General features: G+C 49.2%; 1 protein-coding gene across 1 annotated transcript in view; it reads right to left on the bottom strand.

Moving 5' to 3' along the window:
- FOXK2 (forkhead box K2) overlaps positions 1 to 2,290 on the bottom strand; it is a 64,365-nt gene extending 62,075 nt beyond the window's left edge. Inside the window, exon 1 of the mRNA XM_066586984.1 lies at positions 1,864 to 2,290. Within this exon, the coding sequence (XP_066443081.1) occupies positions 1,864 to 2,162 (299 nt within the window). The 5' untranslated portion in view covers positions 2,163 to 2,290. The remainder of the gene's footprint in view (positions 1 to 1,863) is intronic.
- Positions 2,291 to 16,381: the final 14,091 nt, after the last annotated feature.

Below are 16,381 nucleotides of genomic sequence, written 5' to 3'. Positions count from 1 at the left end.
TAGAGCCGAACGACCTCGCGCACGGGCGGCGTGTATGTGTGCCATCGCGGGAAATATGGACAAGACAAAGATAGGGGTACGGCACATGACAGAGCGAGCGCCGGCGTGCACAGTACGACTTTGCCGCCATACGCAGCAGTACGCAGGGTCATGCCAGCTCCATAGCTGCAAAAACGCTGTCGGTGCCCCCACAGCATGAACGCCTGTGTGAGCCCGGCCGAAATAAAGAGGCCTGAAGAACAAACACAGCCCCCTCGTGAACATGGCAGCGCACTTTATGCCAACTGGGCAGGGGAAGATACCTGCTGCAGAGACAAGTTAGAGAAGCGGCGGTGCGGGCCAGAGCAGCAGGAAGTATCAGAGATTACATGTACCAGCGGCTGGAGAGAGGGGCCTCCATGTGAATCTGCAGCATTGCCCCGTTTCATCTCGCCCTCACCGCGCTTTCCTTCCTCATCACGCCAGTCTGAGCCACGAGGAAACCTGCCGGAGTCTAACAGCTTATAGATCGCTGGGCGATATACCAGCAGCACAAAGCATTCTGGGAGGGGAGATTGTAAACACGGCTCTCCTCAATGAATGGAGGAGCTTGTGGCAGAGCTGACAGCCTGGTGGGTCACGTGAGGATACGAGGCGGCCCCCCGTACCGAACACCCCGACACCCCAACAGCTAAGAGCTGGAAGGGATTACAAAGCCCAGCATGCCCAAGACCGGCAACACCACGGGCGCTCATCTATGGGAAACCATTTCCTTCATAAAATCGTTGCGGACGAAGAAAGCCGCCACAGCGAGTGGGGGGGGGACCCCCAGATAGGATCGGCAGTGGCACGATAAGACCCCCAGATTTCTGGGCGTTTTACGAGTCATTACCTCTCCATTTACGTCCGCCATCTGCCCAATTTTAGCGCCAATTATTCTTGCGCCTCAGAGAAGACGACGCCGTCAGTACTGGAGATAGGATAGACAGCGCCTGCCCAGTGTGGCTGATACCAGAGAGCAGCAGACAGCAACAAGATCTTATCTGCCTCATGATCACTCCGACTATCAACACGGACATATCCGGAGTGCGGTCAGCCCCCCACAGCAGGAGCAGTCGGGGGGCCACAGCCGGCTCATCAGTACAGAGACGTTTCCCAGCATGCAGTGTGTTCACATACCAACAAAATGTAAACATTCCCATCACATCTGTGCCCCTCCCCCATCACGTTCATTGTAGGCAGCCCCCCCCCCCTTACAAGCACCCCGGCCCCTACATACCCCCCATCGCAGAACCCTGCCCCCGCAGTCACCCCATCGCTGCGCCCCAGCCCTGCAATCAGAGACTTTCAAGCACCACACCCCCTGCATCCCCCATCACTGCGCCCCGGCCCTACAGTCGCCCCATCACTGCGCCCCGGCCCTACAGTCGCCCCATCACTGCGCCCCGGCCCTACAGTCGCCCCATCACTGCGCCCCGGCCCTACAGTCGCCCCATCACTGCGCCCCGGCCCTACAGTCGCCCCTTAGAAGCACCCCATCCCCCGTCACTACAGCCAGCCCTGCAGTCACCCCCCCCCCTAGAAGCACCCCATACTCTGCATTCCCCATCCCCTGCACCCCCCTCACTGCAGTCACCCCCATCCCCTGCACCCCCCTCACTGCAGTCACCCCCATCCCCTGCACCCCCCTCACTGCAGTCACCCCCATCCCCTGCACCCCCCTCACTGCAGTCACCCCCATCCCCTGCACCCCCCATTTTTTTCCCCACTTTTACCCAATTTCTTCAAGGTGCCCTGTATCCCACCAGCCCCCATCCTGTTACCCCCGCAGCCCCTCCCCCTAAGAGCCCCGCAGCCCCTCCCCCTCGCTGTCAGGGTACTCACACTCGGGGCAGCTGCAGCGGCGGGGCCCCCCTCCTCTGGAACACGCCGTCCACGAACACCCCGTTCTTGCCCAGGCAGCGGAGGTAGAACTCCCCCCCGCCCTCCTCCTCGTCCCCGGCGGTAAAGATCTCCAGGTGGCGGCGGGAGATGAAGCTGGAGTGTCCCATACTGACATCCACCGAGCCCTGCGACGAGTTCCGGCCTATGGTCACCGAGCGCTTCTTCATCAGATACTCGAACTCTCGACCCTCCAGCCGGGCCACCACCGACACCCCGCCGCTCATCACCACCGCCGCCATCTTGTCAGCACACACGGAGGGGAGGGAGGGGACGGACGGACGCACGCCCGGGGGCGGCTGATAGGAGCTCCGGGGACCGGCGGCGGCGGCCAGCGAGAGAAAAGGAAAGGGGGAGGCGCAGCCTAACGTGAAGCGCACGCAGCCGACGAGCGGCAGCCAATAGGAGGGGCCGGATTGGGAAACGTCACACAGGAGGCGTCCTCCTAGGTTCGGTTGAGACCTTCACTGACTGGAAAGAGGACATTGGAAGGCGGGGCTTACCGCTAGGTTGACGCGTGCTGAAGAGTTGTTAATGACAGGGGTGGGCGGGGCTAGGGGCCGTTTGGTTGTAGCAGGAGGGTTGGTTGTGGCGGAGAGGTCTGGGCCTGCAATGTGGACGGGAGGGGTTTATACTATCAACAGCATGGCCGGGCCCTATCACACAGACAGCGGCCACCACAACAACAACAAACAGTGGGCGGCGGCTGGGAGGTGCGCGGGAGGCGGCGGCGGCCCAAGTGTGAGGGAAACCGAGACATGACAGGACGTGATTTACCTCACAACTGCCGCCCAGCTTGGAAATGGCTGCTGGGAGGAGAGCGCGATAATACAGTTATTTCAGAGTCCGTGCGGGACATCCTTTACCTCAGAGTCCGCAGGGGTCGTCCGATACCTCAGAGTCCGCAGGGGTCGTCCGATACCTCAGAGTCCGCAGGGGTCGTCCGATACCTCAGAGTCCGCAGGGGTCGTCCGATACCTCAGAGTCCGCAGGGGTCGTCCGATACCTCAGAGTCCGCAGGGGTCGTCTATAACCTCTGGACACGTCTGTTACCTCAGAGTCCGCAGGGGTCGTCCGATACCTCAGAGTCCGCAGGGGTCGTCCGTTACCTCAGAGTCCGCAGGGTTCGTCCGATACCTCAGAGTCCGCAGGGTTCGTCCCTTACCTCAGAGTCCGCAGGGGTCGTCCGATACCTCAGAGTCCGCAGGGTTCGTCCGATACCTCAGAGTCCGCAGGGTTCGTCCGATACCTCAGAGTCCGCAGGGTTCGTCCGATACCTCAGAGTCCGCAGGGTTCGTCCGATACCTCAGAGTCCGCAGGGTTCGTCCGATACCTCAGAGTCCGCAGGGTTCGTCCGATACCTCAGAGTCCGCAGGGTTCGTCCGATACCTCAGAGTCCGCAGGGTTCGTCCGATACCTCAGGGTCCGCAGGGTTCGTCCGATACCTCAGGGTCCGCAGGGTTCGTCCGATACCTCAGGGTCCGCAGGGTTCGTCCGATACCTCAGGGTCCGCAGGGGTCGTCCGATACCTCAGGGTCCGCAGGGGTCGTCCGATACCTCAGAGTCCGCAGGGTTCGTCCGATACCTCAGAGTCCGCAGGGGTCGTCCATTACCTCAGAGTCCGCAGGGTTCGTCCGATACCTCAGAGTCCGCAGGGTTCGTCCGATACCTCAGAGTCCGCAGGGTTCGTCCGATACCTCAGAGTCCGCAGGGTTCGTCCGATACCTCAGGGTCCGCAGGGTTCGTCCGATACCTCAGGGTCCGCAGGGTTCGTCCGATACCTCAGGGTCCGCAGGGTTCGTCCGATACCTCAGGGTCCGCAGGGGTCGTCCGATACCTCAGGGTCCGCAGGGGTCGTCCGATACCTCAGGGTCCGCAGGGGTCGTCCGATACCTCAGGGTCCGCAGGGGTCGTCCGATACCTCAGGGTCCGCAGGGGTCGTCCGATACCTCAGGGTCCGCAGGGGCACCCGTTACCTTAGAGTCCGTGCGGGGCATCCGTTACCTTAGAGTCCGTGCGGGGCATCCGTTACCTCAGGGTCCGCGCGGGGTCGTCCGATACCTCAGGGTCCGCAGGGGTCGTCCGATACCTCAGAGTCCGCGCGGGGTCGTCCGATACCTCAGGGTCCGCAGGGGTCGTCCGATACCTCAGGGTCCGCAGGGGCACCCGTTACCTTAGAGTCCGTGCGGGGCACCCGTTACCTTAGAGTCCGTGCGGGGCATCCGTTACCTTAGAGTCCGTGCGGGGCATCCGTTACCTCAGGGTCCGTGCGGGGCATCCGTTACCTCAGGGTCCGCGTGGGTCGTCCGATACCTCAGAGTCCGTGCGGGGCATCCGTTACCTCAGAGTCCGTGCGGGGCATCCGTTACCTCAGGGGTCGTCCGATACCTCAGAGTCCGTGCGGGGCATCCGTTACCTCAGGGTCCGCAGGTGTCGTCCGTTACCTAAGAGTCTGCAGGGGTCGTCTATAACCTCTGCGGACACGTTCGTTACCTCAGAGTCCGCGCCGGGCGTCCGTTACCTCAGAGCCCGCGCAAGGCAGCCATTACCTCAGTGCCCACACTTGGCGTCCATTACCTCAGTGCCCAGACTTGGCGTCCATTACCTCAGTGCCCACACTGGGCATCCATTACCTCAAAGTCACTGCGGGGCATTCGTTACCTTAGAGTCCGCACTGGGCATCTGTTATCTCAGAGTCCGCAGGGGTCGTTCCTCAGCTCAGAGTCCGCACGGGGCGTCCGTCAGCCAAGAGCCCACGCTGGGCATCCATTACATCAAAGTCCGCGCGGGGCGTCCGTCAGCTCAGAGTCCGTGCGGGGCGTCCTTTACCTCAGAGTCCGTAGGGGTCGTCCGTAACCTCGGAGCCCGCGCTGGGCGTCCTTTACCTCATAGCCCACACTTGGCGTCCATTACCTCAGTACCCACACTGGGCATCCATTACCTCAAAGTCCCCGCGGGGCGTCCGTTACCTTAGAGTCCGTGCTGGGCATCTGTTACCTCAGAGTCCGCAGGGGTCGCCCGTCAGCTCAGAGTCCGCGCGGGGCGCCGTCAGCTCAGAGTCCGCGCGGGGCGCCGTCAGCTCAGAGTCCGCGCGGGGCGCCGTCAGCTCAGAGTCCGCGCGGGGCGCCGTCAGCTCAGAGTCCGCGCGGGGCGCCGTCAGCTCAGAGTCCTCGCGAGGCGTCCGTCAGCTCGGAGTCCGCAGTGGTCGTCCGTCAGCTCAGAGTCCGCAGGGGTCGTCCGTAACCTCGGAGCCCGCGCTGGGTGTCTGTTACCTCACTATACCGCTAAATAATGCAGTCACTAAATGCCAGTTCTGCACAGCGATAGTGATTACAGTGCGGTTACCTCCAGTGATCCCAGTTGACGTCACTTAAGGCCCTTTTACACGGCCGATAAATCATCCAGCGGGAACCTGAATAATATCGTTGGGTGTAAACACTCCGACTGAACGACGAGCGAGAATCTGTTCACCTCTCATTCGTCATTCCGTTTCTGGCCTTTCTTGGGCTTTAATAGCCATTTAAGTCTGCAGAGAGGGAGTGTCGCCTGCATGTGAACCGGCTCTGCGAAAAACCACAGCATCGTGCGCAGACACGCGCAGCAGCCTTATTTGTTCCCCCTCTACACCTTGTTCACGCACAAACACGCTCTGTTGTGGCGAGCATATTTGCGCATATTTTCGTCTGTCGAAGCCCTTAAATGGATCAAATACCAAGAAAAATTGTTCCAAAAGCAGCACCTGGCGGCCTGACTGCAGTCACTGCGACCCGGGCAACAAAATCATTTTAAAAACTAACGCCAGAATTGCTGTTGTTATTTTGTTCGCTTTCCAAAAAAATGTAATAAAGAGCAACCCAAATCCAATCCAACGTACCTCAAAATGGTAACAATAAAACACATTTGTTTTTTTTTAAAAACGTGTTTTTATTGAGTTAGGGAAGTGTTTAAAAAAAACACCTCCATACTCCCCTCCCAGCCGGCGTCTTTTTTCCACAGCGGTGGTTCGGCAAGCTGCTTGAATTCCTGTGTTCCCAGTGGCGATGCGGTAAGCTGCTTGAATTCTCCCTGCTGTCATCCCCCCGCCATATTCTCTGCTCGGCTCTGTCATGCCCCGCCGTCAACGCTGTGATTGGATCGAGCGCCAGCCAATCAGTGAATGACGTTCACTGATTGGCTGTGAATGATCAAGCGCCGGCTGTGATTGGCTGGCATTCGATCCAATCACAGCGCTTCACTTACACAGCACTGACAGAGATGGCAGAGCCGAGCAGAGAGGACAGCGGGGAGAATTCAAGCAGCTTGCCGCACAGACACAGATGTCGGCTGGGAGGGGAGTATGGAGGTGCTTTTTTTTACCCAGTATATACTCGAGTCAATCAGTTTTTTGTGGTAAAACGTATTGACTCAGCTAATACTCGAGTATATACGGTATGTCTCTTTTACTGAATGATGACCACTGTAAAAACAAGACATATATATATATATTATATATATATACTGCAGTGATTTGTGCCAGTTCTGTCTGAGAGTTTCTATCTGCATGTTTTTGGCAGTTATCTTCTTTATTAAAAGAATCGTTCTTTGTCGCCATATTATTGTTTTTATTCTTCTGTTCACTGTTTTTGTTTTTTTTGCGCGGCAACCAGTAGTTTATGTGGCTACCATTTTGGGGTTTATAGGATGTTTTCATAACTTTTTGTACAATTTTTTTTGTAGAAGACAGGCTGCCCCCAAAACCTGCAATTTAAGCATTGTATATACCACATAGTTTTCTTACAACGTTCACCATGTCAGATAAATGTTATATTTAAAGAATGCTCCTGCCAAATTTCATGTTTGTGCGACACCGGGAAGTTACGTTACATAGGGGTGCCAATACTTTTGCACTTAGCATTGATTAATCAAGTTGTGACCCCTTTACTTTTCCTATTTTCCTATTTAGAATGGTTGTGCCAAATTTCATGTTTGTGTGACATTGGGAAGTTAGAGAATTAGTGGCCAGTCAGTCAGTGAGGGCCTTCACCACCAAAGAGTTCAATAAAGTTTAAATAAAAAAAAAAAAAAAACGATGAAAAATATGCATTTTTTCCCCACAAAAACTCGTCTTAGGGCTTAAACGGATATGCATGTTTGTTCATAAAATCACGTCGGCAAAACGCAGAGAATAGAAGCCATTGATCTCAGGGGGTACGTTCTCATGAGCGAAATGAAAAAAGAAAAAATTGGATATTTTGTCTGTAATACGCAAGCTTGTAACCCGCATGAAGGATGCTCGTTCTTTTGTCAATCCCTAACTAAAGTGGAACCAAGACCGCCAATGAAAAAATTCATGGTAGTGACGACCTACTACCATAAAGCCTTGAAAACCATGCTTGGATACCGGTGGTTACCTTTTTAGACTACCTTGGAAAACTCTCCACATTCTACCCTGATTCCCGAAAATAAAACAGTGTCTTATATTAATTTTTGCTCCCAAAGATGTGCTAGGTCTTATTTTCCGGGGATGTCTTATTTTTCCATGAAGAAGAATTTATATTTATTGTTTAAGAAAAAAAATGTACATTTCTTATATAGTGTACAGTAGTTGTCATCCCAAACCAGCAGGACCAGACAAACTGTGAATCCTAACAAGCATTTCTTGTTGCTACCATTATTTACATGTACAACAATCTATGGTTCATTTACCGATCCCGGTATTTATGAACACAAAGCAAGATTTATTCAATGGCAGTCATGTCATCATCTTCTGGAACATCATCATAACAATCCAAACCTAGAATTTCCTGGTGAATTTCTTGTGACTCCATTTCTTTCAGAATCATTGGCCTAAATCTCTCATGTGTAGCAATAGCACTGTCCTTAAATGAGTGCTTCTTGTCTTGCCTGACTCACACGCAGGGCCATAAAAAATAAGGGCTGTAAAGTACCTGGCTCCCACGCACTGTCTGGAGACTGTAACGATCGCCCACAGCAGTTCCTGGACCACTTGTACAGCAGGGATGGTATTGCAGCTTCCGGCCACCAGGGGGAGCTCATCACAGCAGGGACAGAGCTAGGTCTTACTTTCGGGGGAGGCCTTATAGTTAGCACTTCAGCAAAACCTCTACTAGTTCTTATTTTCAGGGGATGTCTTATTTTCGGGGATACTCAGTAGCTAGAATTCAAAATTACAATAGCGCATTTAACAAACACTCTCCTTCTGGTGTCAGGGCCATGTCGCGGAAAGGATGTAGTACATGTTGGGACAGTCAAAATTTCATCCGTGACAAATACAAAATTGCTGATGGATCGGAATCCAGATAGGCAGCGTGATTCTGGGGTGGACAGCTGGTGGATGAGAAGCCGCCGACCAAACTGGGAGCTCTGAAGATGTAAGTATCTGCAAAGCTCCCATAGGCTTCGATAAGAATTATAAATTGGCAATTGCTGTCAGCCTAAGCCAACAGTACAAGCGAAAAATATTTTTATGATACTTTAGAATTGAAGAACCAGGACCCCGAGTGTTCCCCATCCATCGCCCCTATGCAGTAGTTTCTAAACAATTAGCGATGTCAATCCGCTGTTCTGCTGTTGGCAGTAGTATCATGGACTGCTTGAGTGCCATAGGACGTCACAAGTTAGATTGTCAATCCTGGCGATAGTCAAGGTACCCAGAAGAAATTTTCAGTGCAAAAAGGTAAAAACTGTTGCCTGTTGCAAAGAACCTGTAAAATAAAACAGCCATAAGTGTAGTGTCCCAGAGTGGTATATGTGGTATATACGTGTTTGTATTGTTAGATGTGGTAGACTGTGTGTTGTTATGTGTATTGGCTCTGTCTGAGCCAAGATTATGTCCTTGTCTGGTATCTGTATCATCCTGTGTGTCCTGTCAGTCACCCTAAGTAGTTCATGGATTGGTTAGGTAAATCAGCCTCTAGCTTGGGATAGGTTGTGGGATCAACTATAAAAACCCAGAGCAGAGAGGTGGTTGGAGGTTAGGAGGAGGAGAGGAGAAAGAACAAGGAGGGACAGAAGGAGAGTATAAGTGGATTGTAAGCAAGCCAGGCTTAAATTAACTTGAAAAACTGCAAAGTTAAAACTGTTGTTGTGCTCTTTTGCAAGTGTGGAGTAAACTGTGTACCTTCGGTTTACATTTTCAAAGCTGGTGGGGACTCTTTATTTCAACACAACCAGATCTCTTCTACTCAAAGGTACTGGCGTAACGAGAACATTTCAATTTCACCTGTCATTATCACTGTTATCCCTATTGCCACTGTGCACAGCCGGGTCGGCCACATCTAGACATCACGGAGAGGGACGGCATTCTTCAGGTAAAATACACCTCTGCATGTTGGTGTCCTTGAAGGCGAGTCACGGCCGGAGCTCCTCCAGCAGTTTGTCCAAAGTATTTACCAATAGGCGGGTAAAGGTGAAAAACCTTTTTAGGATGCTGCCTTAGAATGAGGTAAAGGCTGTCAAAATGTCTCCTGCAGGCCCTCTGAAGCACGAGAGGATGAACCCACAGCCTTCTCCTCCTCGGCTCTTCCTCTAACATGAACCTACGCTCTCCATCCAGGCTATCGGAACTTCATCCAATGTTCAACACATGTTCTAAAGGCCTGAACCAGCAAAAACTCAGACAGGAAACACAGCAAAGACCTCTGTGCTCTGTAAAGCTATAGAAAATTGGTGCTTATGTCACTTTTAATGGGTATTTTCTGTGGTCTGTGACATAAATTACATCATTTGTTAGGCCAGCATCTGTTGTTTTTAATGCGTGGAGAAAAAAATGGGTGAAACTTGCACTTAAAAAATGCAAAAACGCACAAAAATGGTGTGTTTTTCACAGATTGCAACTCTATTCTCCCATGTGAATAAAGGCTGAAGCTGCATCAAAAACCACATCTGAAAAAGTCTGTGTGGTCGCACTGAAAAATGCAACCTGTATCAAATAATGGCGCCAACCATGTCTTACTGCAACTTAACTTCCCCTTGTAAATACATCCTTGGGGTACATTCACACATAGTGGAAATACTGCAGCAAATTACGCATAAAAAAACCTGCACAATCTGTGAGGATTTTGACCAGGAAACAGCTGCATATTCGCAGCTGATTTTAGTAGCTGCAGCGCTCCCCCTCACCTCCCAATACATTGCGCCCCGTCACACGGCACCCCGTGGCCTCAGTTGACATGACCAGCGGCTCAGAGCTCGCTAGAGGTTACCGTGTGATGGGCACAATGTATCAGTGGGAGATAATGCAGAGCATTATAGCTGCTACAATCAGCAGTGGATACAGGGCTGATTCCTGGTCAAATAGATTGCTTTTGCAGCTTTACATGCACTGGGGATAATTCTTTGCTACGCTGAGTATACCAAACATCATATTGTGCCGTCCCACCCGGCTCTAAATAAAGAACAGAATAAAAGAATATTGGAAAAACTTCACAGTTAAAATTGTTTTATTTTCTAAAAGGGATAAAAAACCCACAAAATATTGGAATAATCATGACCCATATAATTACCTCCATACTGTCGTTGAACAAAACCCGCTATATAAAGACCAATATCACCAATAACTGTATATAAGGGCCAAATAATCCAGCCACACCATGATCAGCTACTATCATCACATGGTGATTAATACCAACATACTATCACTGAATAAAGGACATTACATTGTTTAATATTACCAATACTAACACTATATGAGGGCCGAATAATATCCCCAAAGCATAACCACATAATACCATTATTACCCCCATACAGGCATCATATAGTGGTAGATACCAGCTCTACATAAGCATAAGCGATTACAGTATCGTTATATCCAGTGATCACAGGTGACATCTCCAATGACTGGAATCATTCACTTTCCCTTTTCTTCTCCATGTGGACCAGACAGTTATGACAATTTCTCCCAGTCACAACTTGTCTCTGCAGAATTTGACACAGACATTTTTGACTCCTCAGATTTATATCCACCCGGTTTCATTTTCCAAACCTCTACATAATCTACCTACCCATATTGCCTCAAATAGTTATAATGTCACCCATGGTGGCCCTTTTAGTAATGGTATCCCACTTTTTGTGCTCCCTCTAGGCCCTGCACAGTAAGTGACACTGTTAGGTTGCTTTCACACTGGCAATGATTTTCAATGGTTTCATTACCATTTGCGATGTTTTCACTCATGCGATGTGAATCAGGGCATGTCAGATCTTATCCTATCTGCACCAAAAGGCACACTAGAAAGGCAGCAGGATCTTAGGGAGGTAAACAAGTGGCTCCAGAGTTGGTGCAAGAAGGAGGGGTTTGGGTTCCTGGAGAACTGGGCTGACTTTGCCATCGGCTACAGGCTCTACCGTAGGGACGGACTGCATCTTAATAGGAAGGGTGCAGCTGATCTGGGGAAGAAGATGGCTAAAAGGCTGGAGGAGTGTCTAAACTGGGGACTTGGGGGAAGGCAAAAAGAGAAACGGGGTATACAGTGTAGATAGGGACCTGGGACTAAGTAATGGGAATGGGGGTTGAGCAGGGGGTGGGGTTAGTACAGCTATAACTGACAGAAAAGCCAATAGTACCGTTAGTAGCAAAATGAACATAAAGAACAAAAACAACCGTATAAATTGTATAGCTACGAATGCAAGAAGTCTGATTGGTAAAGTATGTGAGCTTGAAGCGAGAATGACTGATGAAAAGTACGATATAGTTGGAATAACGGTAACATGGCTTGATGACAAGTGCGATTGGGCGGTGAATTTACAGGGTTACAATCTCGTCAGAAGAGCCCGGGGGGAACAGAAATGGGGAGGGGTATGTCTGTACGTTAAATCATACTTAATGCCAAGACTACGGGAAGATATAGGAGTAGGAGATGAACACGTGGAATCTCTGTGGGTAGAAATACAGGGAGAAAAAAACCCCAAAATACCGATAGGGGTTTTCCATAGGCCACCAAAAGCAACAGAAGAAATGGAAACATTATTAAAACAAATAGAAGAGGTGTCAAACCGCAACGAAGTAATTATCATGGGGGAATTTAATTACCCGGATATGATATGGGAAGACGAAACCTGCAAATCTCACAGGGGTGATAAGTTCTTGAGAACAATTAACGATAACTACCTGACCCAACTTGTGCGGGAGCCAACTAGAGGGAGGCCCATTCTGGACTTATTATTAACTAACAAACTGGACCAAATGATGGGGGTACAGGTTGAGGGACACTTGGGAAATAGTGACCACAATATAACTTATTTCCGGCTGTCATTCAATAAGAAGCCTTATCAGTAAGCAACAAATAAACTAAACTTTAGTAAAGCAAAATTTGATCGGCTCAGAACTATCGGTAACATTAATTGGGATAATGTCCTCATAGATAACAGTACAGACAACAAATGGGAAAAGTTTAAAAACATCCTAATGACCTCATGTGAGCTGTTCATTCCCTTTAAAAAGAAAAGAACTACAAGTAGAAGGAAACCAATGTGGCTCGACAAGACTGTAAGGGGGGCAATAAGTGAAAAAAAAAGAAAGCGTTTAAACTACTAAAGCAATAAGGCAGCAAAGAAGCGCTAAAATCATACAGGGAAAAAAACAAATATGTAAAGAAAAGATCAAAATTGCTAAGGAGAAGACTGATCGCCATAGAGAGCAAAAACAACCCGAAACTATTCTTCAACTATATTAACAGCAAAAGGATTTGCACTGAGAGCACTGGCCCTTTAACAAATAAGCAGGAGAAATCATAGAAGACGATGGGAGGAAGGCAAATCTATTAAATAGTTTCTTTTCAAGTGTATTCACGAACGAAAAAAAAATTTCACATGAAATGCAGGGGAATAAAATGAACTCTCCACTAAATATTGCATGCTTAACACAGGAGGAAGTGCAGACCTGGTTAAAAAGGATTAAAATCAATAAATCGCCGGGCCCAGATGAAGGAAACTAAGTGACATGATAGCTAGACCGCTATTTCTTTTATTTATAGACACTGTCAAGACCGGGATCCTACCACTGGATTGGCGCATTGCCAATGTGGTTCCAATATACAAAAATGGGTCCAAAACAGAGCCTGGTAACTACAGGCCAGTAAGTATCATTTCAATAATTGAAAAAATATTTGAGGGGTTTCTGAGAGATGCTAGAATACCTCAAGGAGAAAAACGGAATAACTCCTCACCAGCATGGGTTCATGAGAGGTCGATCATGTTAGACGAAACCTGATCTGTTTCTACGATGAAGTAAGTTCTAGGCTGGACCTGGGAGAGTCTATTGATCTTGTATATCTGGACTTCTCTAAAGCATTTGACACCGTGCCGCATAATAGGCTGATATATAAAATTAGACAGCTCGGACTGGGCGAAAAGACATGTTTCCAGGTTAAGAACTGGCTCAGAGATAGAAAGCTGAGGGTGGTAATAAATGGTTCACACTCTGATTGGGCCACAGTCGCTTGCGGGGGGGGCCACAGGGCTCAGTATTGGGCCCCATTCTGTTCAATATATTTATCAACAACCTGATAGAGGGACTGCACAGTAAAATATCAATATTTGCAGACAATACGAAATTATACAAGATAATTAATACAATGGAGGACAATGTATGGCTACAAAAGGACCTAGACAAGCTGGGGGCTTGGGGGGAAAAATGGCAAATGAGGTTCAATGTTGATAAATGTAAGGTTATACACATGGGCAGGAGAAACGGATGTCACCAATATACACTAAATGGGGTACTGCTAGGGAAAAGTGATATGGAAAAAGACCTGGGGTACTAGTGGATTATAGATTAAACTGGAGTAACCAATGCCAGTCAGCTGCTGCAAAGGCAAATAAAGCCTTGGGGTGCATTAACCCCTTGAGTGGCACGCCCGGAAATTTTCCGGGACGAGCTCCACTGCTCATAGCAACATAGCCCGGAAGATTTCCGGGCTATGTATCACTATGGGAGTTGCAGAGCACAATGCCACAAGCTGTGGCACTGTGCTCGGCCTGCACAGACCCACAGAGAACAAAGCAAGGGCTTTGAAAAACCAGCAGAAGATATTGCCGATCTGCCGGCAATCTCCTGCTTTGTTTACAGGTTGCCATAGAGACCATCGGCTTGTCAGAAGCAAGCCGATGGTCTCTGTGGCAGGGAGAGCTTGGTGCTTGGCTATGAGAGGACAGCTAGGTACTAGCTCTTACAGCAGAGATCAGAGAAAACCTCCGATCTGTGCTGTGTTAACCCTTTACATGCTGCAGTCTATGTGACTGCAGCATGTAAAGGGCTGTCACTGCATCATGTAAAGGGCTGTCACCATCGGACCCCTGGAATCTGATCAGGGGTCCTGATGGGTCCCTGTGGAAGTCCCCTAAGGGGACAAAAAAAAATTTAAAAAAAAAAGTTTAAAAATTATTTAAAAAATTATAAAAATACTTGTCTCCCTTTACTTGGTAAAAAAATCAAAAATACAATCACACATGTGGTATCCGTGTGCGTCGTAATGACCCAGAGAAGGATGTTAATACATTATTTAACCGCTTAATGACATGGCCCCTTTTTTTCTTTTTTCCCCATTTCTTTTTTTCCTCCCCCCTGTTTAAAATATCACAGCTTGTCCCGCAAAAAACAAGCCCTTATATGGCCATGTCAATGGAAAAATGAAAAAGTTATGGTTCTTGAGACGCAACTGCAAAATTAGTTGAAATTCAATGATTAGACCATTTTAAAAAACCTGCCCTGGTGGGCACGACAGGGTGGTAGGAAACCCGCCACTCAAGGGGTTAAAAGAGGCATAGGGGCGAGAACATTATCCTCCCACTATATAAGGCACTTGTCAGGCCTTACATGGAATACTGCGTACAGTTCTGGTCATCGGTGCTCAGGAAAGATGTCACAGTGCTTGAGGGGGTTCAAAGAAGGGCGACTAAATTAATAAATGGAATGGGAGGACTGGAATACCCAGAAAACTGCCATTATTCACCCTGGAAAAAAAATGGCTAAGGGGTGACCAAATAACTATGTATAAATGCATGAGGGGACAAAACAAGGATCTCTCCCATGATCTGTTTATACCCAGGACTCCGACTGTAACGAGAGGGCGCCCCTTTGTCTAGAAGAAAGCAGGTTTCATCACCAACACAGAAGGGGGTTCTTTACTGTAAGAGCAGTGAGACTATGGAACTCTCTGACTGAGGACGTGGTGATGGCAGAATCCATAGAGGAGTTTAGGATGGGACTAGATGACTTTCTAGGGCACTATGATATCACAGAATACAGACAAGCCTGTTTGACAAAGACCTTGCAGGTCAAAACGTTACCTTTTAAATATGGCACAATAAAGACTTGGATATTTTTTAATCTACCATTTATGCTGCCGTATATCTATGACTATGCCATTATGGAGTCGGGAGGGAATTTCCCCCCAAATGGGATAATTGGCTTCTACCTCATTAGTTTTTTTTGCCTTCCTCTGGATCATCAAGAGAGAACAGGCTGAACTAGATGGACATGGTCTTCATTCAGCCTAACATACTATGTTACAGATGTGGACTGCAGAGACAGAGGACGGACACGGGGGAGGATAACTTGTTTGAAATTTTAATGCATTTCACTAATTCCGCCCATCCCCCACTAATAGAAGTCGACTGGCCCACCGGGTATTTTTCTGGTGTGTTCAATGACCAATCCATCCCCGGTGGTGACATGTGCTGCATCTCCTCCACATACAGTAGCACAAACACCGCCAGCACCTATCCCCATCATTTCTCCAGTATTTATGAGGGTACTAGTGTGGCAACCACAATGTGGGTAAAGCAGCGACCACACGCGGTGGCCATGGGCAGGAGATTTTGCCACTAAGAGGACAGCATTACCAGCCAATAATTGGCGTCTGCCTTAGGTGGCTGGGTCTGCTGCTGCATTGGAACGATACCATATACACCGGTCATTCCTCAGATAGGCCGGTCAGCCGGCAGCACATCATCCTTCACTATAACTGATAGCGAGTGGGACTATATATGCATATATAGTAGAAATCCTTTAATCCAGGACCTCAGAAATTCTGGATTGCCATGTTTCATCCTCTGCAGCAAGTTCACAGCACTTGACAATACAACTGTGTGCAGGAACCAATAGCACCTGGCCATCTGGCCTCTAGCAAAACATTCACATTGATCCTCACTACATTTAGGCTTAGCACCAAAACTTTGAACATCACAGGTCAGCAACCATCTACCATATGCCATGTCAGCACAGGGGGCATCCCTCCCCTGTTATGCCTTGCAGTGAGCTGCATACACCTCTACCCAGACCGCATGAAGGCCAGGAGCTCAGGCGCGCCCTCTCTTCTATTGATACCGCTCAGGTGCCTCATAATTAGGCCCATTATACATTTAAATACCTTTACTTCTCTAGGTTTCATACCCAACCCATTGCAGCCTTTTGACGCCCTCCAGTGGACACTTTAATAACTGCACTCATACAGTGTATGGCACC

Source organism: Eleutherodactylus coqui, chromosome 13, assembly GCF_035609145.1.
Source record: "Eleutherodactylus coqui strain aEleCoq1 chromosome 13, aEleCoq1.hap1, whole genome shotgun sequence".
Classification (NCBI taxonomy): domain Eukaryota; kingdom Metazoa; phylum Chordata; class Amphibia; order Anura; family Eleutherodactylidae; genus Eleutherodactylus; species Eleutherodactylus coqui.
This window is presented reverse-complemented; position numbering and strand designations above follow the sequence as displayed.